The 22,978-nt window shown below is 34.4% G+C and overlaps 1 protein-coding gene across 18 annotated transcripts in view; it reads left to right on the top strand.

Moving 5' to 3' along the window:
• Positions 1–22,978, top strand: part of LOC123539991 (doublecortin domain-containing protein 2-like) — a 106,775-nt gene that overhangs the window by 6,000 nt on the left and 77,797 nt on the right. For 2 of the 18 annotated variants that reach the window (XM_053526701.1, XM_053526700.1), the window contains exon 1: positions 22,072–22,514. The exons of 14 other annotated variants lie outside the window; for them this stretch is intronic. In XM_053526701.1, the coding sequence (XP_053382676.1) occupies positions 22,207–22,514 (308 nt within the window). In that variant the 5' untranslated portion in view covers positions 22,072–22,206. Of the gene's footprint in view, positions 1–12,750; positions 13,231–22,071; positions 22,515–22,978 lie in introns of those variants that run through there. 2 more of the 18 variants (XM_053526703.1, XM_053526702.1) reach the window with 2 other exon arrangements.

Here is a 22,978-nt window from a genome sequence, read left to right as displayed (position 1 = left end):
TTTTGAGGCAAAGTTTCCCTGTTATATATGCCATGCTGCAGCATTCGTTTGCAAGAAAACATAGATGATCACGGCAATGCTCTGGACATTAAATTTCCGTCATTAAGCCTGTACAAAAATACTGCTCCAGTTTTATAAATCATTTATTTTATTCTGATTATGAAACAAGTTCTGTTGACTTACAGCTATTTATGGTGACAGACATTTGTCTATGCGTCCTTTGTTGTCTTAATATACGGCGTAAGCCTGTCACCCCACCATATGTGCCTCTCCACCATCCAAAGTTTAGATTTGTACGACCTTTAACTGCGACCCTTTTGTAAAGGCACACATGCATCTCCGCTAAAGAAAATCCTACGGCCTTTTGCATTTGAAACGAAATATCTTACCTTTTCACTATACAAGTTCTTTTGCATTGATTACTTATTAAATATGGCTGCATTGTCTCAAACAGATTTTTTTCTATTGGCCTCGTTTTCAATCTTTCCTGAAGATGAAGTATTTATCTCTGCACTTATGGTTACATGATTATCTAGATTAACTTAGGTATTTTTTTGTGACTAAGACTATCCCTGTAAAATCTCCAAAATCTAGATCTTCAAGGACTAAATGTTTATTGATTAGCATTGTCGTTTAAATGATCTATTGAATGATCTCTTAATATATATGACATCGATATATCATGTATTTACAAATGTTGCGATGTTTAAATAGTAGCATAATGATGATAGATCTTTATATCAATATACAGTAATAGTTTAAACAGTTGTCCACTGTGCCTTAAACCTTGCTCATCTCCGTGTCTCTTAAAGATAAATATGGATTCCCGTAGAGTAAACAGAGTCCTTAAATTTGATTAACTTTATTATTTGTGTCAATAAAGGGGTTTCTATAAAGGAACGAATATTTAAATCAGAGCTATTGAAATGGCTAGTTACTAATTGTTATTATGTATATAAATAAGGAATAATAAATACAGTGGGTAACTAAGTGGCGCGCCACCCAGAAGAACCGCATAATAAGTATAGAGCTTATTTACTTACCGATGCATTGATGTAGATTTTTTTTTTTTTAAAATATCGGGGTGGCGAAGTGGATAAAGATGGTGGCCCTCCGCCCTGAAGGTCGTGACCATTATGTGGCTACGATTCGCCTTCCTATAAATATCTGTGATATTATTTCTGGAGGCAAATTGAAGAGTTTCTCAAAATGCTTGCAATTATTACAATCATTCGAGTTGAAACAAATAGAGAAAGACGTAATCGTAAATTCTATTTTTCCGTATTTTTCTACGGACATCCCGCGAGTTATATAAGATATTAGCTTGAAGAAAAGTGGGTTATAGACATGAACACACTAAATAGCTGGTCTTCTTTATTCTATATAAAATTGACTAATTTCCTATGGCTGCAGCACACACCAGGACCCATTTTAAATGTCTGTAACTTACATTAAGAAGAAAAGTGTCTGTGAGGAATAAAAACGATGTTTGATGCAAGAAAACTATTTTTGTCAAACGCCCCGGAGCCCCCAAATTGTAGTAGTGGTATATGACTGAGGTTTCCGTGGCAAACTCTGTCATGCTATTATTTCATTATGAAAATGTTACCTAAATGTCAAGCATAGATCTATTCCATCAAAAATATAAAGTAAATAAGGAAAATAGCTCTACAGAGCAAAAAAAAAAAAAAATAAACCCCCCCCCCCCAAAAAAACTTGGAACTAAACTATTTGAATCCGCCGTTATGTTACTAACATTTTTTCGAGCCATTTCCTATTTAGTATCTGTATACCCAAACGTATCTTTCAATCTGTCATAAATCTGACTTGCCAGTGGCTGAGCTGCATTACGTACGACTTGCCAGTATTTGTATTTGTTAATGCACCCGTAAAGACACTCGGCAATTTCCGTGCGTTTACATATCATCCGTATACGATTTCAGCATCCTTCGGCCATCACAGTAATGATTTCCCATAACAACCAAAGAATGCCGAAATCGCATACAGAGAATATGTAAACGAACGGAAAATATCGAGTGTCTTTTGTGTCTTTTCGGGTCCACTACCTTAAGTATGGAAACGTCATGGAGGCAGTAAACAGTTTTCAGCTTCTCGGCCTAGAGTCGCCTACCCAACTTTCAAAACCTCACACAAAAGTCTGTAACCACACACCTGAAATAAAGATATTGCAACATTAACATGACTGTATGTCTATCGTTACAAACCATCTGCAATACATCCCTAATATCTAGTTTTTTGTTTACAAGGCCTGAATTTTGTGCTCTCCCGGTCGCGGAAACTGATGACGAAAAAGGCGAAATTTGCCAATTTTCAAATCGCTGTAGAAAATTGCACCCTGCAAATGATAGCCCCTACTGCTACACGGTTTCATACTCTGGTAACACTGTAAAATCTGAAAATAAGCTCAACTATATGTGCCATCCGTACTGTTTTTTCACTATTCCAGTTTTCCTGAGGCCCCTGCTAAAATGACAACTCCACTTTAAGCTAGTTCAGCGGAGGCATGTATTCGCATCTGCAGGTCATTGTGTCATAATACCAAGATCAAGGCTACTCAACTATTTTTCTTTAAATAAGTGAAACTCAATTCTAGCCGCCAAAACTTCAATTCTAGCAATTATTATTATTTTGAAGGTCAAATATGCACTTCATTCCGTAAATTGCCTCTTATTTGTAAATTTGCCAATTCGACACTAACAGCTCAAAACTGTTTACTGCCTCCCATAGATTTGATTATATGATAATATTTATTTAATTGTGATAAACACTAACGCCACCTTAATCACATTACTGCCATGATGTTCGCGCATAACTTCACAGATCATTGTACCTGCAAAACACATATCGACTAGGCCCGCTGGGTGGAATGTCACCGGCTTCAAATCATTTGCCACCCGTCCCAATCATCACCTATACTCCACTTCTGTCCTCGTATAATGATATGAGGAAGTCCTCTATAGCTGGCTTTTTGGATTATTTGAAGCCCGTCTTTGAAATAATACCAAGATGGGCACCTGGGCTGGGGTCTTTCTCAACCATAAAAACGCTGAATCAGTCGCCATATGACTAGCATTAAATATATAATTATCAACACACAAAATTTTGAGCCGCATCATGAGAAAACCAACATAGTGCATTTGCGACCAGCATGGATCCTGCGCATCCGCGCAGTCTGGTCAGGATCCATACTGTTTGCTAACGGTTTCTCTAATTGCAAAAGGGGTTTGAAAGCGAACAGTATGGATTCCGACCAGTCTGCGCGGATGTGCAGGCTTGTCTGGATCCATGCTGGTCGCAAATGCACTATATTGGTTTTCTCATGGTGCGGCTCAGATTTAATATATCTAAATCATCGGATGAACTCGTACAATCAATAGACACTTCTGGGCAAATTACATTTCTATGACAACACGCGTAAATATACAAGACTGTGGGATACTGATTAACTTTATTTAGTTCATGCTGAGAAAACGGCATGTACATTTCCGTATTAATTAGTACAGAACAAGTCATTTTTTTAGATTCGTAGCGTCTCAAGCCACAATTCTAACTTGATAATTGAGGATGATTCTTTTCTGCGGTTGTCACGGCAACGTTTTCGTTAACTACCAGATAAAGGATAGTATTCAGTGCATTAATTAGCTTTTTTCGTAGATTAATCAGATCAAAGCCTTTGATTATATATCATCCACTCCTTTGAATAAAAGCATTAGGTCAAAATAAATAAAAACCTTTGACCTTTTACCTAAGGTTCCCGTGCTAAAACGTTTTACAAATACAAATGTTTGCTTTAAAAAGGAACAGTTTACGGTATGGTTTGATGATGGTCTACATATACAGTGGATGGATTTTTTTACATTTATTATCATTTTCATTATAAATGTATACAGCAGTAGTACTTATATAATTTTCTGTCTGAAATTCACTTTCTACGCTATAAGAAGTACCGTGTCTTTAAATAACATACAAACACTTTTTTTGAGATGTTTCAGATTTGATAATTTTTTAATAGTAAACTCTTGCCTTTGAAAGAGATCTTGGAAAAATCCGTACCTACTTCACATATGGCTGTAAAGATAAGGGGTCAGGGTGTCAAACAAACAACTTTATCTTGCCACACTAATAAAATATGTTGTATCTCAAACATGCTATTTATTTCATTTTGATATTTCATTCTTAAATGCTTATTATATGGTACACAATACAGCTGTGAAGGACACTGCCAACTTACTATTATAAATATGCCAATCTACTTTCACATTCCACCGATAAGAGTTTAGAAAAGATTCGAGTGTTTGCGAATACATGTTTACATTGATAGGGAAATGTTTGATTTATTTGAACATTAGCGTTCTCTATTGTAACAACCTTGAATTTTGTATTGAACACAAATGGATGTTTATCAAGTGGCTAGCAATACAAACTTTTAAGTTCCGGGAGATGTGAGTGTTACCGTTACGTATGTCACAACGGCATCTGTTACACTGTCGCTGTATCTTTCTCAGTACAGTGTTACCAAACATTACATTTGTACTCATTTTTTCCTAACCACCTGTTTTCACTTTCAGCACCAGTTATACAAAATGTCGTAAATTTCACAGTTTTTATCCCATTGGTTGTAACAGCTACGGTAACACTGTAACAGATAATGACTACTGTTACTGTTATGACAAAACGAGGGACTTTTACTTGGTGCTGCTACACGGATATAGGCTGTGAAACACGAAAATTACGAAATATGTATAGAAGGTCTGTTCCTGCTAAACACATAGCTAACAACTTCTCAATTTGTAAAATTCACTGTTAGATAATAATACATAATAGTTACCGTGCTTTATATATAAAAAAAAATCAGCTACAGTGAACTTGCCTATTCCGAACCATTCTATAAATCGGGTTCATTTCCGCGCATACTTAAAAAAACCATAAGTTATGTTTTAGTTAAATATTTAATGCATACAACCAATAACTCATTGATGGTGTATCTTCAAATTATGTTTACATAATCCATATTTGCAACATGTCCAAATGCCATATATTTTTCGTATGCGGAAATCTGACGAATGTAAGCAAAAGTGTCGGATTCAAGAGGCGCCTGCGTTTCCGTTTTTAACGAAATAAAACGAAAGTAGATTAAAAAGAAGAAAAATTTACGCTCTTTCCAGTCATATATGCCATTTTAAAAACAACTTGACTATTAAGGTGCCTAAAGAGGAAATATAGATGACATACATAGTGCGCATTCCCAATCACACATTTTCAGTTCTGTTTTGCTGCATGTTGTTTAAAGATTGCACACAAAAAAAAGTTGATTCAATGCGTCCAAAATATTAAATTATTTTATTATTATTACCAATGGCCAGATGTTAAAGAATATGGCGGAGGTATTATTATACCATGTGACTATTTTATTTACACGAAGGACAAGACTGCCCACATGGCTGTTTTAAAACAGCATATTTCAATAATGCCAGAGAAGGATGTCGTGACGAGTTCAATTCATTCCGTTTGTCATTGAGACGTGTACAATATATACAATATAGTTGTTTATTTAAACCAATATCTTTGCACCTTCAACGGAGTAAATCGTTAATGAAGTTTAACATGTAATATATGCAGTTGGTTTTTAACAAAAAATGTTACACAAACAGTTGATTATTCTGTCATTTCTATGTATATATGTGACGATCTCATGAGCTGAATTTTGTTAGTTATAACTCGTGGTCACGACATAAATTAAAATAAAAAAACTCCGATGTCCCCTCCATGCTTCCGTAGAATAGTCATAGTTTGACGTAAATAGTTCAGATTAAGCTGCATTAACTAGGTAATAGGCTCCTAGTTCTTTAGAGGGTTGTCCGAAGATTCATCGTTGACATGGTGTATAAACTTACACAATATTTCCATTTTGATGGAAAACAAACAGTTACTTTACAATGGCCCTCAATGTGATTATTTATATGTTCCTAACATAAAATAATTTCAGTTTTCGATTCAAGATTGTAGTTTTATGTTGTTGTAGAGTAGTAATTAAGAACCATTTCAGACCATTTCAGTTCATTTGTGGTGATTCGGAACAGGCGAGTATGACTGAAATCTGTAACAAAAAAAAAATGTTTTGTTTCGAATTTCCTTTCATACTATTTCGATCGTGACACATTTGTCCAGCTTTTAAGATGAAATTGATATTTTTGAATATAAACTTGACGAAATAAAACAAGAAAATTTTAAAAACTGGTTCGGAATGTACATTTATTTTCTATTGAATTAAAAAAAAAACATACTAAAACAATAGTTTTGAGCATACAGATAGAAATTACCGGTAGGCTAATATGCCATTTCACATATACATAGACCCGAATCAGAGTCCGAACCAGTGCCTCTTTTCGTAGTGCTTCACATATATACGCCGAATGTTTAGCCAAATATCTAGGTTCAGGACAGAGTTACTTCCCCTTATAGGTACAAGGCGAAAATAGGTTAACCCATCAACACGTGGAAAATACGTAACCTTTGACCAAATTCGGTAAACAACTAGAATTTCAGTTCAGGCAAGTACATTTCATTCGGTCGGCCTCTTGAGTGAATGACCCATTGATATTAGAATCAATAATTGCGGCTTTGTTTAGTTGTAATTCTTAATCTTTTACATTTTATCACTTGGAAGAATAGCTGAAGTATTCGTAGTCAGACGTCATAAAATTCTGGTTGCCTGACAAAACGATAGTACATCTAAATTGTAGACTTGATGGTTTCTGCCAATGCCCAGAACAGTGTATTAAAATGTTGTTACGAAGCAACGGCAAAAAATACATATTTTTGTTGTCCGTTCTTTTTAAATAGCATTAAATATTAATGGAAAATGGTTCGAGTCAAGTATCACCATGTTTACAAAAAAGGTCACATTTAATAATAGGTTTTCGTTCAAAATTTAGTAAATCGGTATGTAAAGAAAGGGCCTGGCAATATTTATAATGCGCTCCAATCTGAATCTCATCAAAACATCGTGTCAAAACTCAATATTCTGCCTCATCAGATGTATTGGAACAAAATATTACTGTCCGTCCTAATTGGAAATCCGATGCCAAAATGTAGAAATGCAAAACTTGAAACGAAAGGCTTTTATTCGTAGATACTGTCAAAGTATCCCATAACTCGTTTAATATGTAAAAGGCGAAAGAACTTCTATTTTTTTTTAACTGTTTTGCTAATGGGACGTAATTTTTTAAGATAAATGTTTTTACAATGGAAATTACCGGCTTTGTAGTACAGCATGTCCAGCTGTTAATCTATGATTGAAATATTTGGGAGTATTGGATTTAAACCAAAACAAATACCCAGCGTGTCGTTTCCGACTGGATAGATTAGTGTAACATGTAATAATTTGGAACTTCTAATCATCGTCAATCAATTTTTATTTTGATGTTTCATTTGCGAGTGTACAGGAAGCCTAGGAATGTTAATGACGTATTATATTTAATAAGAGTGCGTCAATTACGACGATTTCACAATATTTAAATAATTTGTTTAATATAATGTTGTTTCTACGAAGCGTGAAAGGGCCATCAGACGCTAATACGTTTTAGTACGTTAAGGCTGCGGAAAGGATAGAGTATGTGAAATGACCCATTGATCATAATGCAGTTCTATTTTTTTTTGTTCAGTTTCGAGTTCGGTTTGGTGTATATGTGTAATGGTCTTAAATGTCTGTTAATGAACCTTTCTATGGCACAATAGGAAGACATAGGAAGACATAATGTAATAGATATAATGCGTATCACGATCTGTACATAGAAAAAAATTCCAAAAATAGAGTTAAAGCCCTGACAAAAATCAGTATAGATTACATTCTAAAATTTTAAGCTTCATTAGGTATATACAAGAAACAAAAAATGAACAACAAAACAGTCGCTATTTAAAATGTTTACTGTTTACTAAAAAAAAAAGTCACAAAATGAAAACAACTGCATGTTGTTGTTTTTTTTGTTTTTTGTTTTTTTATTGTTGTTGTTGTTGTTGCTGTTGTTTTTTTTAAATAAAATTTAACATTATTTTATGGAAACATTAGCGTTCGAAATACAGCATACATACAACATATATGAGCCGCGCCATGAGAAAATCAACATAGTGCGTTTGCGACCAGCATGGATACAGACCAGCCTGCGCATCATGGCGCGGCTCATATATAATAAAGAAAATGTCACATTACTCTACAACATTAGGTTAGTCTGTATCAATTGAATTTGTAGACAGCGGACGCTGTAAAAGAAAGCTTTGTCAAGCTTACGGCAATATTTATTATAAAAGTTGTTTCCTTTATCTGAATTTTTATACTAAAAAAACATTTATCAATGACAAAATGCATTTACATTGCGTCGGCAATCATCTAATTAAGGAGAATTAAAATTTTTCTTTTATTTCTTGGTCCTTTCTGAAATCCCTTGTTACAATTTAATTCTTTTTATTGTCAAAGTTGCAAGACATTCGACCGAAAGGTTTATCATTACAGCCAGACGATGAGAAATTCCTTACAACTTCGTTTTAATATTGAAAAGGGGAATTAATCTTGCAGTTTTGTTACACCATCGGTGTTAAGGACTAATTTTAATGAATAAATGTTTGCTACATGGCGATTACCGCCATTTGTTGAGAAATAAGTGTCGCAAGATTTATCGATGTTGTACATAATATTGACTTGAAGATTATTGAAGAAAAGGTATGTAATGTAAGATCTAATCCCGTAGAAATCGTCCTAAATCTATTTAAGCGGTGTAACGTTTGCACGGACCTTATGGATATTTGTATAAGTTTATAAATTGATTAATACAGATGTCGTGTATTCTTATTCTCATTGTAAATCAATTGTTTTTGTTGTCCTTTTCTTATTTGGAGGAACTCGGCATGTGAGGAAAATTCTTTAATGACCTTATACTTTACAAATAAAGTGCCGCGAATTACGATTCGATTCACATAATAAAGGTCCGAATTTGTTCTACTTCTGATCAGAGATTCGCTTTTTATGAGCTACGAAATTTAACCTATCCTGCTATAATTTTCTATTTAACGAACTTGGTCTAACTTTTAATTTACAGTAAGCATTAAAGGGTGTGCTTACCAAAACCAAAAAATATGACTGAATAGCGAACACTGCAATATGTAGTACTGCAGGATTTACCTTTATAAAACTTTGAGTTGTTTCTATAATTAGTAACGTGATTCGACTTCGTTATTTAAGGGAGTCACTTATATAAGCACATTTTATAAGTTTAATCTTCCATATATATGGTCTATTTAGAAACCAAATAATCATTAAATAGAGCTTTATTTGTCGAAATATAGTATAGTTTTGTTGTATTATTTTATTTTTTTTTTTTTTTTTGTTGATTTTGTTGTGTTTTATAAAAACGTAATTATTCCTATTAACGAATTTGTTTGAAATGTTTAAAAAGTCCATTTAAATAAAGACTAATTCTTATTATGATCGTATGTTTTCGTTTACTGTAATTAGTGTCCCTTGGGAAATCTATGTTTCCTATCAAATACAAATAACTTCTAATAATAAACAAAAAATAATAAAATAACATTCAGGTGCGGTGTTTAGAAATCTCTATGGTTCTAGCTGGTTTGTATAACCCAATAATGTTTAGTCCCAAGTGTAGTTAAATAATTCTCTATAGTTTCGAATTCCATTGAAATTATTATCCTGCGTATCTGTTAGATTCTGTTTTGATTCTTTTATTTGATTCACCATAATTTCGACTGCTTTCTTGCCTGATATCTATGTTTTTGAAAGAAAAGGGCTAATAATACAAAAATTTATTAGCCTATGAGTATCTCGTATAATATTTATCAGCGCAGAACGATCCGGTAATGCTCAACGAGCCGACGGTTTTAGTAGCCTGGGTGTAATACACACTGTGTGTGAATACAGCAGCACAGAATGTGTTGGTCGCAGTGAAACATATTTGCTGATGCTAATAACAATTGGGCCAAAATCTAAAAAAAATGGTAAAATATGGCAGGCATTATCAGCACAATGTTCAGGAATGCTTTAAAATAAATATTACATGTAACGGATGAAATTGATTTAAACAAGCAACTGTTTTTAAAACAACTTTATTCACCACATAAATAATCTATGAGACCATTTATCTTGAATTGTGTCAACTAATTACATGTGACACGCAAGAGGTCTCGGAGCTAAAGCAGGAATTGTTTTAAACTCTGTTGGTCATACAGAAGTTTGGTCCTTGTGTAAATGCCGCCGTCGTTGCTGGCACTACCTGTTTATGAAAGAAAGAATAAAAAAAGAATCAGAATCAGTAAACATAAGTTCGTCAGAGATTATCCTGACATTAACAACTAAAGTACATATGTTTAAAACAGTATCCTTGGAAGTATTTTTAGTGGACAACCACAATGTTCTCCCTCCTGACTTTCTACATTTACCAAATTTCAGAATGGTAGGCCTATATTTTTCATAGACCAATAGAACTGAAATATTTTTTTTAACTAAAACAATATAACAACCTATCAATTTTTAAGTAAAAATAGGGTAACATAGCAACATGGTATTGATTCAATTCATAAGAACTTGATTCCTTCCTAAGTACATACATTTTTCGAGGTGTTCAATGACCTGGCTACCAACTGGACAGTCCGTTCATAGTTTTACTTTTTCGCTTTTAACATTTCAGAAAAAAAGAACTGAGAAGAAAATTGACATTATCATACAATATTTGAATAGCCTCGGGATTTATCTCCTGCGGAAAAATAGAACCAAAATACAGTCTAGATGCTTCAATTAAAAATTGCATTATAAAAAGACTGATGAAGAACGACCATCAACTTAAGGTACATAAAAATATGCTTCTATATGCTTCCATAAGTTGCAGATTGAGATTTAACTTTGAACTGTATTGAGACTTTGATATCGATTTACACATCGCGAGATCCTTATAAACGGAAGTAAATTTTCCCGCATGCGCACTCTAAGTTAAGGCAAAAAGACATGACCGCACATTATACTTTTCTCAATCTATGAAATGCCACAGAAAACGGTACGGAGTTCCGTTAAGGCCTTCGCAAGATGAAAGTCCGATATACATAAGATGCAGTTTCGGCATTCCGAAAATAATCGTGTATTGCCGAGAGACGATTGCAGGGCGCGTCCCATAAGTGTCTGAGTAAATATTACACACAACGTCGATAGAATATCGATGAGTTAAGATATATGAGATAGAAACATAATATTTCTGTCTTCACAACATCTAAGAGACAAACATGTATTTAAGCTGGTAGCTATCTGATTAAGGCGACAAAACCGTTCTTTAAAACGACGACAATAATACAAAGGATTATTGCAACAACAAATAGTAAGTGCTAGAGTTCAAAATACTAGTGCAGCGAGAATTTCATTTTTAATTCAACAGCGCATCCTTTCTTCTCTGACTTTTTGTTTGTACCAATAAAGAAGTAAAACTGGGCCAACCATATTTTGATTATCAAATTGTTAGATGCAAGCATGCAACTCTATCTTAATACTGTTTTTTTTTGTTGTTATGGTCACGGCGTATATGGTTATCCGTGAGAAATCGTTTTATTATAGCCAATGCATAATCGACCGAATTGATTCACTTTAATATTTTTGTTGTTGCTGTTGTTTCATTTAAACACAACTGTTATGTTTGCGGTAAGTGGCAACAAAAATAAGACTATAGACGTTTTAAAACGTTCTTCATGTTCATCTTACACTTAATGGAAATGATTTATCTCTGTTTTCGCAGTCCTCTTGCGAGACTGACCAATCAATTAACCATCTACGACATATTATTCTTGCTTCCATTAACCTTTAGTCTGCTGGTGGAAAGTGATTTTGTCTGTGCGACCAGTGCAGACCAAGATCAGCCTGCACGTCCATGCAGACTGACCTTGGTCTGCACTATTTGCTATTCGGTCAGTTAATTTTCAGTAAACACACCTTCAAATAATAAATGGTGCTGCTCGGATTGAATGATAGACCAGTCTATTCAGGTAAAAGTCACTAGACAATACTCTCAGGGTTCTGTATATCACCATAATTATATAGGTTTTCAATAAGTGCACGGGAAACTTACTATAAAGATATGGAAACCGCATTACGAATATAATATGTTACACGCGATTTTTTTTATTGACATAGCTGAAATTCAGTTACTGATAATGTCGTTTATATCATTCAAATGCAATTAATCATGCCCTAACAAAAAATAAACTATTTTAAATGATGAAAAATGAATGAGTTTCGTGATAAAATAACCGAGATCAACGATTTATTGATGTATACGCAAGACTTTGAATCAATATTCAAAAGAAAGTGTATACGCTTCTTTTTTACTATTCGAGGTATGTTTGTATATATTTTCGGATAACAAGTCTATATGAAAGAAGATGGCAAAAATAAATGATCACATTCTTCAGAAGGTTGTATTGAAAGTAAACATATTTGATCCTACATGCGAAAGTCTACTCTGATCAAATACCTTCTTTTCAATGATCTTATGTGACATAAAATGTTACTGCGGACTTTACACTTACAAGTTTCTATACAACATTGATTACTTACATGAAATATAATGATCGTATATAAAAACTAAAATCTAGAATAGAATCACTGTCGCAGAGAGTTAGCACGTTTAAAATAAGAAAAGCGTCAAGCATTTGTGTGAAATCAAGCGTTTGTGTACATTGACGTCAAGACAATCAACCTTCCCATTAGGCATTTCGCGCGGTTGTTAAACGGACGTTACTGTGGATTTTTTAAAGTCCTTACCGTATATGATTTTCAAAAATTACATCATGGTGTAGTTAATTTACGATAAGATATTTGGATTAGCTGGATTAACCGCAAGTACATTCCAGGAATTTCAAGTGAAATATCTTGCCAACTTGTCTCATGTATGCGGAATCTAGGCAGGGAAAACGGATAACCGTTTTCGTAAATGGCGACCCTTTTTCGAAGGGCAAGGTGGTAACCGTCAACAATCATGATACCCCGAGTCTAGAGCGTTTATGCTCATTTCTGAACTTGCGTGTTCAAAATCCGCTTGGGGGTTGCTATAGACGTTTGTACACCCCAAATGGAACCGAGATCCGAGAGTTGGATCAAATTGAAGGAGGCTGTCAGTATGTTGTCGCTCGAGATAGGTACAAGAGCCTGAAAGATTTTAGGTACGTCTTTCTCTTCTTCTTCTTCTATCTATCTATCTATCTATCTATCTATGTTGGATATCATTATAGGCGTACACACATAGGAAGATTGCTTTTTGGTCGGTCTGTAAACAGTATTATTTCTTATCATATATATTTCTTCTTTGTTTTCAAAATAACCAGGAATAGTTTTAAAATAAAAAGTATTTGTGCAACACACTATCAACTTATATGTACTTACTTATGTTTTATCATTCTGTTATTTTCGAAGATAATTTAACGCTGTTTAGTTTTTAATACCCTGTTAAATTTATTTAGAATAAGGAGTAGGTCTTTAAAGATGTTCTTCTGTATATCAAACGCCGTGTCACTACTTTTTTTTTAGAAATCGTTAAAATTTCATAAGACTTTTAATTTTATGATAAAAGCTATCCAAACATATGTGTTGCATAATGACAAGTTTAGAATATGACTACTTTTAACATAAAACATGAACTTATTCAGTTGGAGTATTAAAAGGAGGTAATCATTAACTTTGGATACAATTATATTTCCAACTACATTAATCAGTACTCAAACGTTTGGCAAATACATTAGAAAACAATTATCCAAAATAGGATTTAACAAGAAATAGACATATTTTATGTTCATAAAAATGAGGCAGCCATGTTATAAACAAAGGCATTATGAGCCTTTAAATTGTACACTGCATGTATATGCTTGTGCCTAGGTAATGCGTTTCTATAATAAAATATTAATATACGAATTCCCGTTTGAATTAGAGGATTAAATACATCATGGAAAATTTATAGAGTGAATGCTATTTACATGAATTAAAAAAAAATGAAAACAAAACAGCCAGTATATTGTTTCTCTCAAACTGTAGAATTTATTCTGTTACAGTCACATAATGCTGATAAAGAATATGATTACTTAACCTCTAGCCTGCTCAGTGGCGACAAGTGATCCTGCCCTTTGCGACCAGTGCAGATCAAGATCAGCCTGCACTGTTCGCTATTCAGACAGTAAATTTTCACGTGAACACTCCTTCGAATAATAAATGGTATTGCCCAAATTGAATGATAGACCAGTCCATTTTAGAAATTTAGCAGGCTAAGGGTCATACAGATATGCTCATCTTTCACTGAAATATTGCATCGTTAGACATTTACTTAAAATGTAGAGAATCTTCATCAGTTTTTTTAATCTCACGAAATTTACAATTGAGTCATACCATGAGAAAACCAACTTAGTGCATTTGCGACCAGCATGGATCCAGACCAGCCTGCGCATTCGCGCATTCTGGTCAGAATCCATGAAGTTCGCTTTCAAAAGCCTGTGGCAGTTAGAGAAACCGTGAGCTAACAGCATGGATCCTGACCAGACTTTGTGTTCAGCTATACATATATAAGTGCGTGCACTAATTTTAAATCTTATTCACTGTACTGTTGATCCACGTAAAACTTTGAACTGTTAAATTTTATGTTTACATAAACTATATGTAGGTAGATATTGTTCGTATTTTGAGAGATGAAATTTTGGTATTGTGTATCTTTAAGAATAGGTGTTCGGTACAAATTATAACCTATAGTTTAAGGAAATCCTCTTGTACTGAGTAAAAACACTGAAATGATGGCCCTTCGTGGACAAGACGTTGAGTAGACTCAGTTGTTCGGATGCTGCATATGTTGCATTAAATACCAATCCTTGTTTTGAGCGTAATTTGAACTTCACAACAGGAAACTGTAGATTCTGTTGAGGTTAAAAAACTTTATACAATATCACACTTAAAACCAGCCATTTTAAGAATCACACAAACAATAATGAAAAATATCTTTATAGAGCAAGATGAGTCAGTAGCAGATCAAACCGTATCGTTACCGAGCATGTTCGAAAAAACCTCTGTATCGTCACCTAGCATGTTCGAAAAACCTCTGTATCGTTACCTAGCATGTTCGAAAAACCGCTGTATCGTTACCTAGCATGTTCGAAAAACCTCTGTATCGTTAATTAGCATGTTCGAAAAACCTCTGTATCGTTAACTAGCATGTTCGAAAAACCGCTGTATCGTTACCTAGCATGTTCGAAAAACCTCTGTTTCGTTAACTAGCATGTTCAAAAGACCTCCGTCTCGGTACCAAGTATGCTCTAAAGGACTATACTCTAACAAATGAAAATGGAATGCAGCTTTTAAAAGGGCACTAGCCTCCATACTGTACGACAACAAAAAACAGAAAATATAGGTGAATGCTTTGAAATTTAGTTACTGACATACTACATGCTATGGAAACACATGGGAATTAACTGTTTTTACTAATTTTTACAATAAACATCCCGAAAAGCGTTTGTAACGCTTTACTACTTGTAAACTGCCCTAACATTATATAATCCTCCGTGGTGGTGTTGGTAAATAGAGCGGGAAAGTTTTTATTGCCACAGTGGCCCGTGTTTGTTTCAGGACGCGGGTGTCTTTTCTTTCTTGGTGTGGCATTTCCATGATAGGTTAGAAACAGAAACTCATATTCTAATGTTCACAATATTACCAAACTTCAGTTTTAAAGAAAGATCATTTTAGCTAAACTCTGTACGGGAGTGCCTTTAAGCATTGAACGTATGTAATATCTCGAGTAATCGACTGGCTTTGTAAGAAATATATACAAATTAGATAAATTCAGGCATTATACAAATAAGAGCTGGTCTCTCATCTTAACCTTATAATGTTGAGATACTTATCTTCAAGATTCGTTTTGAGAACGTTCGTTTAATAATTTTAGAATAGCACGAACTTGTACGCCATGTATTGATAATGTAGAGTTTATATCTAAAATTTGTAAACGGGAAAAGATCACGGCAAAACCGTATATTGATTCAGAAAGGACATTTTCTGTATCATTAATAATTTACCTTCACCCTTGTGTGGTTTTAACAAACACAGTAAGCTTGATTGTTATTCTGATTTATCACTATAGCACCAATATAATGTAAATTAAGATAGGAAAGAACGTAAAAAAAAGCTAAATTGCTATAGTCTGTCCCACCTAACTAGAAAGAGAGGACGTTGCTAGATGATCCTCGAGATGTTGCTAGATAACCCTTTGGATATTGCTAGATAATCCCCGGCATCTTGCTAGATAACCCTCGAGATGTTGCTTGATAACCAGTGAGATGTTACTAGGTAACCCAGGAAAAGTTGCAAGCTGACCTCCGGGATGTTCATATGTATCTCCGTGAATGTTCCTAGATGACCGTTGCTACATTATCATAATCCCGGGGATGCTGCTAGATGCCCTTGAAATGTTACTAGACGATACCCATTAGCATGTTGCCAGATCATCCCAGGGATGTTGCTAGATGACCCTTGGAATATTGCTAGGTGACCATTAGCATGTTGCTAGATGACCCTTGGAATAATGCTACATGACCATTAGCATGTTGCTAGATGACCCTTGGAATAATGCTAGATGAACATTAGCATGTTGCTAGATGACCCTTGGAATAATGCTAGATGAACATTAGCATGTTGCTAGATGACCCTTGGAATAATGCTAGATGACCATTAGCATGTTGCTAGATGACCCTTGGAATAATGCTACATGACCATTAGCATGTTGCTAGATGACCCTTGGAATAATGCTAGATGACCATTAGCATACTGCTCGATAATCTTTGGGATGATGCTAAATAACCATTAGCATGTTACTAGATAATCCTCGGGATGTTGCTAGATGAACCTTGAGTTGTTGCAAGATAATCCCTTTGTTGTTGCTAGATAACCATTAGCATGTTGCTAGATAATTCCCGAGATGTTGCTATATAACCATTAGCATGTTGCTAGATAATCCCCAATACGTTGCTAGATAACCATCAGCATGTTGATAATCTGCGAGATGTTGCTAGATAACCATTAGTATGTTGCTAGATAATCCCCGTGATATTGCTAGATAACCATTAGGTTGTTGCTAGATATTGCCGGGGGTGCTGTGGGGATTTTGTTAGACGACGCCCGGTGTGTAAGTAGATAACCATTAGGTATTGCTAGATAACCCCGGGATGTTGCTAGATACCCCGGGTGTCCCTAGATGACCGTACGGATATTGTTAGATTACCAGTAGGATTTGCCGGGTAGAAACAAGCTAAAATATGGTGTTGAAATACTAAATAGCTAGATCACAGAAATGGAATTGTAGTCGAAGGTAATACTGGACTTGCATTAAACATGATCCCAGAATTTTTTATCAGTCTCAGAGATCAAACATCAATCTAAACAAGTTTCACTTCCAAAGCCCTCGATATTCTCATGTCGAGCGTCAGCAAAAGCAAATACTTTTATTTAAATGATCTGATTTGTCATTTCGTTAGACAAAGTAGGAAGTCAAGCGTTATATATTTTGCGATAAACAACTAAGGACGCGCGGACCAGTGAGAGAACATTATGACGTCAAATAGCTCCATGAAACCGAATTAGGTACTACTTTATCATAATTTCTGTTTTCGTGTTTTAATGAACATGTAAGAATGAAAATAAACAATACCACCTTGTGGTTCATCTTCTGATTACCACGGTTCAGAGTTAAGATGCTTGTGTATACACACTCGGGTAACGCCTCCTGGTTCAGTCCCTGCTCTTCTGAATTCTGAACCGTTGTAAATTAGACGATAAACAACGCGAAGCCATTGATTATGACCGAAGGCAAGTAAAATTCTAGACGATTTGCTTAATAAAAATGTAGTTAATACTTATTTGATAATTAGGAAGTATCACCTACTGTGTCATTCATCGACAAACGAATGAGACGAATGCCTGTGGAAAAATCTTTCAAAATCGTTACCGATTTTGATATTAAAGGGGGATATTTTACAATGTATTTCATCTTCAAATAAGCACTCATAAGGACGGCCATGCTTGTTGCTGAATATAGTTTTTTCTGTCGAATTCATTGACTGAATTACGTGAGTAGCAATAGAAAAAAAAACGCGGAAGTTAAAAATTATCCATCAGCCACTTTATATCGACCTATGGGATTCCTTTAATCAGTAAATGAGATTTGTTCTACAACACATCCTTGGAAAGTATGGTTGCGGACACATGCAATTCATTACATGATTGAACTCGCACAGCAAGATATTAGGTAACTGTCCTGCTGTTTGAATTCATCAACAACCCAGTTTTTTTTCGTTTTGGAGGGAGAATCAGCATACACGATGTTCGGTCGTTCTTCATTACATGACAGTTAAGCCGCCTGTTCTGCTTGACATAGTAAAAACTGCTCTTGAATACGATTTCATCCACACGATCATTTGAGTGAACTGATCGCAACTGCCCAATAAACTCCATCAAGAGTTTCCAGTCGAGCACAACCTAAAAACAACGCTGTGTTATAAAGATGTTAAACAAGCGACCGATGAGCTGCATACCCTCTCGTCTTACATAGTTCTCATGCTCCACCATACCGTGCCTCTAATTCTGTATTTCTTTGGAGGGCGTTAGAATACTGATGTAATTTATAAGCAAACGGACGGTTGTCTATTCTAGTGATTATAGTCAGGTGGCGTTCGATCAAGAGCTGATGTCTCGTGTCGGCGAATGAATGATAAAAAGATGGCGCATATACGCCACCATATTAAATGCACCAATCCGTTGATTATAGAACTACGTGCAAAATTGGTATTCAGGAACAGCCTCGTTACCTGAAATCGCAATTACAATAATCTTTCTATTTCCCCTAATGGTAATAACTTGTTAATCAACTAAACTCATGCATTATATGGCTGTAGGGGCTAATCTTAAACATCGATTGTATAAATGGAAACGGCGATTTGAATGACATACAAGATTGTATCAAATAATTAAAGCATGTGTTATTGACAAACAGTATTACGGCAAATCTCTTTAATGAGGGTTAAACAAGTTCGTGCAGTTTTATTCAGTAAGAAACTGAATTTCAAAGCTAAATGGTTAAGTATATGTTAAGAATTTCTATCAGTTTAAGATTTCATGCGTCTTTTTCTAGGCAACAATACATGAAAGTTCTGCATAATTAACGAAACGAAAAAAAAGCGACTATGTTCATCCGTATATACACTTACTTAATCCAGTTTCAGCCTATGGTCAAATTTGATAATCATTCTTTTTTTGCGCACACTTAGAGAGTATGTACTTGTCATGATTAATTATTTCCAGATTTTTCGTCAAAGTATTATAATAACGGACGGAGGAAAATTATTGTACTTTGCCTTCACACATGGCAATTTGTACTTGGCATTCACATGGCAAACAGAGTGAAACGATTTCCAATTAGATGTTGTCTACAAATTAACGACCAATTACGGTTACTCGGCCCTTTCCGTCAATATTCACAAGAAATAGCTTTATACAATTAAATCTAGAGGTTTTATTTGTTGTGTATGTACTGCTTTACTTCAGACAATACATGAATCTGACTTCATTTGATAAGGTTATGTTCAGGCTTCAATTAATATACTTATTTGTATCAAAGTACCAAATATATATATAATTACGCATGTCTGGTCAAAAGCGAACGCGTCCCTACTCTCTAAAAGGGAATAAGGACAATCACTTGCCAGTTATAGACTACTAGTATTCACTTGTGTCCTTTGTAAAATATCATTTTTATATAGAAGCGTCCAACGTCAAAAATCACTTCCAGGTAGGCCTAAACAACATCCTTTACGATTTGCAACAATGGTTTAGAAAGAAAAGGCCATAAAGAATACAACTACTAGAAATCCAATTTTAAACTTCATCAAATGATGTACCACAGTGTTCCGTACTAGATCCCCTTCTCTTTCTTTTATATATTAATGACCGGTTTTTCGCCGACGACACTGCTGTCAACATCTATGTAAATAACACTTCCTAAGGAAGGGTTCTACTGTAGAACTTGATATGTTAAAACTTTAGGAAAACAAATGGGACATGGAGTTTCATCCCTAAATATGTGCAGAGCTAAACATTACAAAGTCAAAGAGCCCCATTCTTGGAAGTCAAAATATTCACTCCACTGCCAATTTATTGGAACAGCCAGTAATGCGAAATACATCGGTATCACTGTTGTTGCAGACCATATCTGGAACAAACATGTTAACCAGGTTACCTCCAAACCTAAGCAGATCCTAAACATCCTTAAAAAGAAATATCCTCTTTAACAATTCAGTCATTATAGAATTCGCCTGTAGAACTTTGGTTAGAACCCAGCTTGAATGGTACAGCTGATGTCTATATACATTTGTACCCAGAATAACACGCGATGAGTTGCAAGACCTTTTCCTCGTACAACAGCGTCTCCCAAATGAAAGAGAATTCAGGTTGTCGTTCTCTGGAAAGGAGATGAAATAATGTTCTGTAAGAATTTTTAGTGAATGGACCGGTTTCAGTGCCAATGACGGTTTATATTTTGCCCCACTCTCCGTTTCACTGGACACATGCATCCACTTTCGTGTAAGTAGATCCTTACTCCATGTAATAACTACAAATGCTCATTTTCTCAGCAACTAGAATCTTGTAAAACTCTCTACCGAGCTTATAATTATATGCATATCCTTGTTCTGGAAAATTCAGACAGAGTGTGACTGACTAATCTGAAGAAAAAAAAGTTGTTTTAACTACTTTAACCGAAATTTCTATTTTTCAGTCAACACAGTCTGTTCTTGCAAATACTGTTGTTTTCTTTTATGCACACACACTTATGTACAGTACCGTTTCAAAATTTGACTTGCTAAATTTGACCAAGGCGGACAAAATCTCCCATGTTTTCTGTTGTATCAAAATTTTCACATTCTGTTTAAAGATGGTTAATCAGAGTTTGGTTAATTAATGGATTTGTTCAAAATTTTAACAACTGATCATTTACACTTAATTGTGTTCACTGAGTTTTTAATACACGTTATATTTTTCACTAGAATATTTAATATTTCTGTCCTGGTTTCCCAACCAAGTTAGCCTTATTTTAGCATAAGTCTAAATGTAATAAACATATTTTGCAGAAGGAATAATGTTAATATAAACACTACTGTATTAAATTTGCCAAAGATTTGCATTTACAAGTATATATTTTGCTTTAATTCATTAGAAATGCAAATTTGTAAAATTATTATTACCTCCCTTTGCCTATCGTGGTTGCGCAACCAAGATAGATTGAAAATAGATGAATCCTGAAGCTATACACTGTTTTAGATATTGTCTTTTGTTTCAGGTAGTTGAAATATCCCGATACGTATCAGATGCAAATAAAAACCTAGAAAATATATTGAAATCAAAAGAAATACTCCTCTTTTGAAGTACTATTAAATTAAAGGAAGATAATTATAAAGTTTCAGAAAAAGTGATAAATAGGGATGTTAGTCTTTGTAAAAAGTCATTTTGTTCCTTTAAATCAATCTTAAATCTTTTATGGTATACCATAACATTTGCAAAGCAATTTAAGCACGATTCTTCTGTATTAAATTGATTCCCGATCCAACATTTGAATAATAACATTTAAATACTGATAGTGTTTCTTTTTAAACATATACAAATTGTATAATCTCAAACTGCATTCAAAGTAGAGCTTTTTAATACGCAACAGTAGTTCAATTATTTATAGATCTAGTAAGGTGACTGCAATGTTTTAAATACAGTCGTCAACAGTATCTATATACTGTATATCTATCTGCAGTTTTTCAAAATGTCCGCTGCTGCATAATCATGTATCATGCTCTTCAGTGTGAACAAACAATTAGTAGGAATTTACCTAGGTAGTAACATTTTGAAACGCACCTGTAAATCTATCAAGTTTGTTTACATCGAACACGTGGTAACTAGGGAAAGCGTGTCAGAGGTCAGAGGCCTTTATCCCAGAATGCACTTCACATCATGGTGGTTAACGAAAGTTCCGAATCTGTTTACATGATCATGGAAACGTGAAAAGCGGTTTATTTTTGAGATATTGAGGATTTTATGACATATCCTTTGCTGATTTTGTGTCATTTAAATTTATAATGGCGTATTCTCCGAGGAATTATGTGCCTATAGAGAACAGAAATTCCAAAGTCCCCCCAAAATGTGTTTTTTTTATGAACGGAGATAAGTTCTATCCCGGTTCAAAATTGTGCGTTTCAAACAAAGTAACTTTTGATGGAATTAAAGAAGAACTTACAAGGACTGTGTGTAAAAAGGCAAATAAGACAGGTTATGTTAGAAGTATTTACACTCCGATTAATGGTTCAAGAGTGACAAGCATAGAAGGTTTAAAGGATGGGGAGCAGTACGTTGTGGCCATAGATCATGAAAAATTTAAACCTTTACCGTAAGCATTTCTATTGTACATATTATAAATATATGCCCTGTCAGATTTTAATTTCATAAACTTATATGTTTTTGGTGGGTGCGACCCTTTATGTACCAGTTCATTTATGTACCAGGTACTTTATGTACCACTTTGAGACTTAATGTATCACATATATTATATAGTAGCTATACTTTCTATCTATATACCTATTGTGCATAGGTGATAATAGGTGATAATTTGGTTGTAATTTACTGTGAAATTGTTGATTAAATCAACAATATGGGCCAACATTTTAAATTGACTTAAATTAAATATTTAAAGTGATTAAACAGTTTAACAATGCATTTCACAAAATTGGAATAAGGAACAATTCATAGAGATCAATTAATGCTGGATTTGTTTTAAATTTTATTTTATATGTGGTACATAAAGTCTCATAAAGTGGTACATAAAGGGCTGGTACATAAGTGGACTGGTACATA

Source organism: Mercenaria mercenaria, chromosome 16 (assembly GCF_021730395.1).
Source record: "Mercenaria mercenaria strain notata chromosome 16, MADL_Memer_1, whole genome shotgun sequence".
Classification (NCBI taxonomy): domain Eukaryota; kingdom Metazoa; phylum Mollusca; class Bivalvia; order Venerida; family Veneridae; genus Mercenaria; species Mercenaria mercenaria.
Note: the sequence above shows the minus strand (reverse complement) of the source record. Positions and strands in the feature narration are given on the sequence as shown.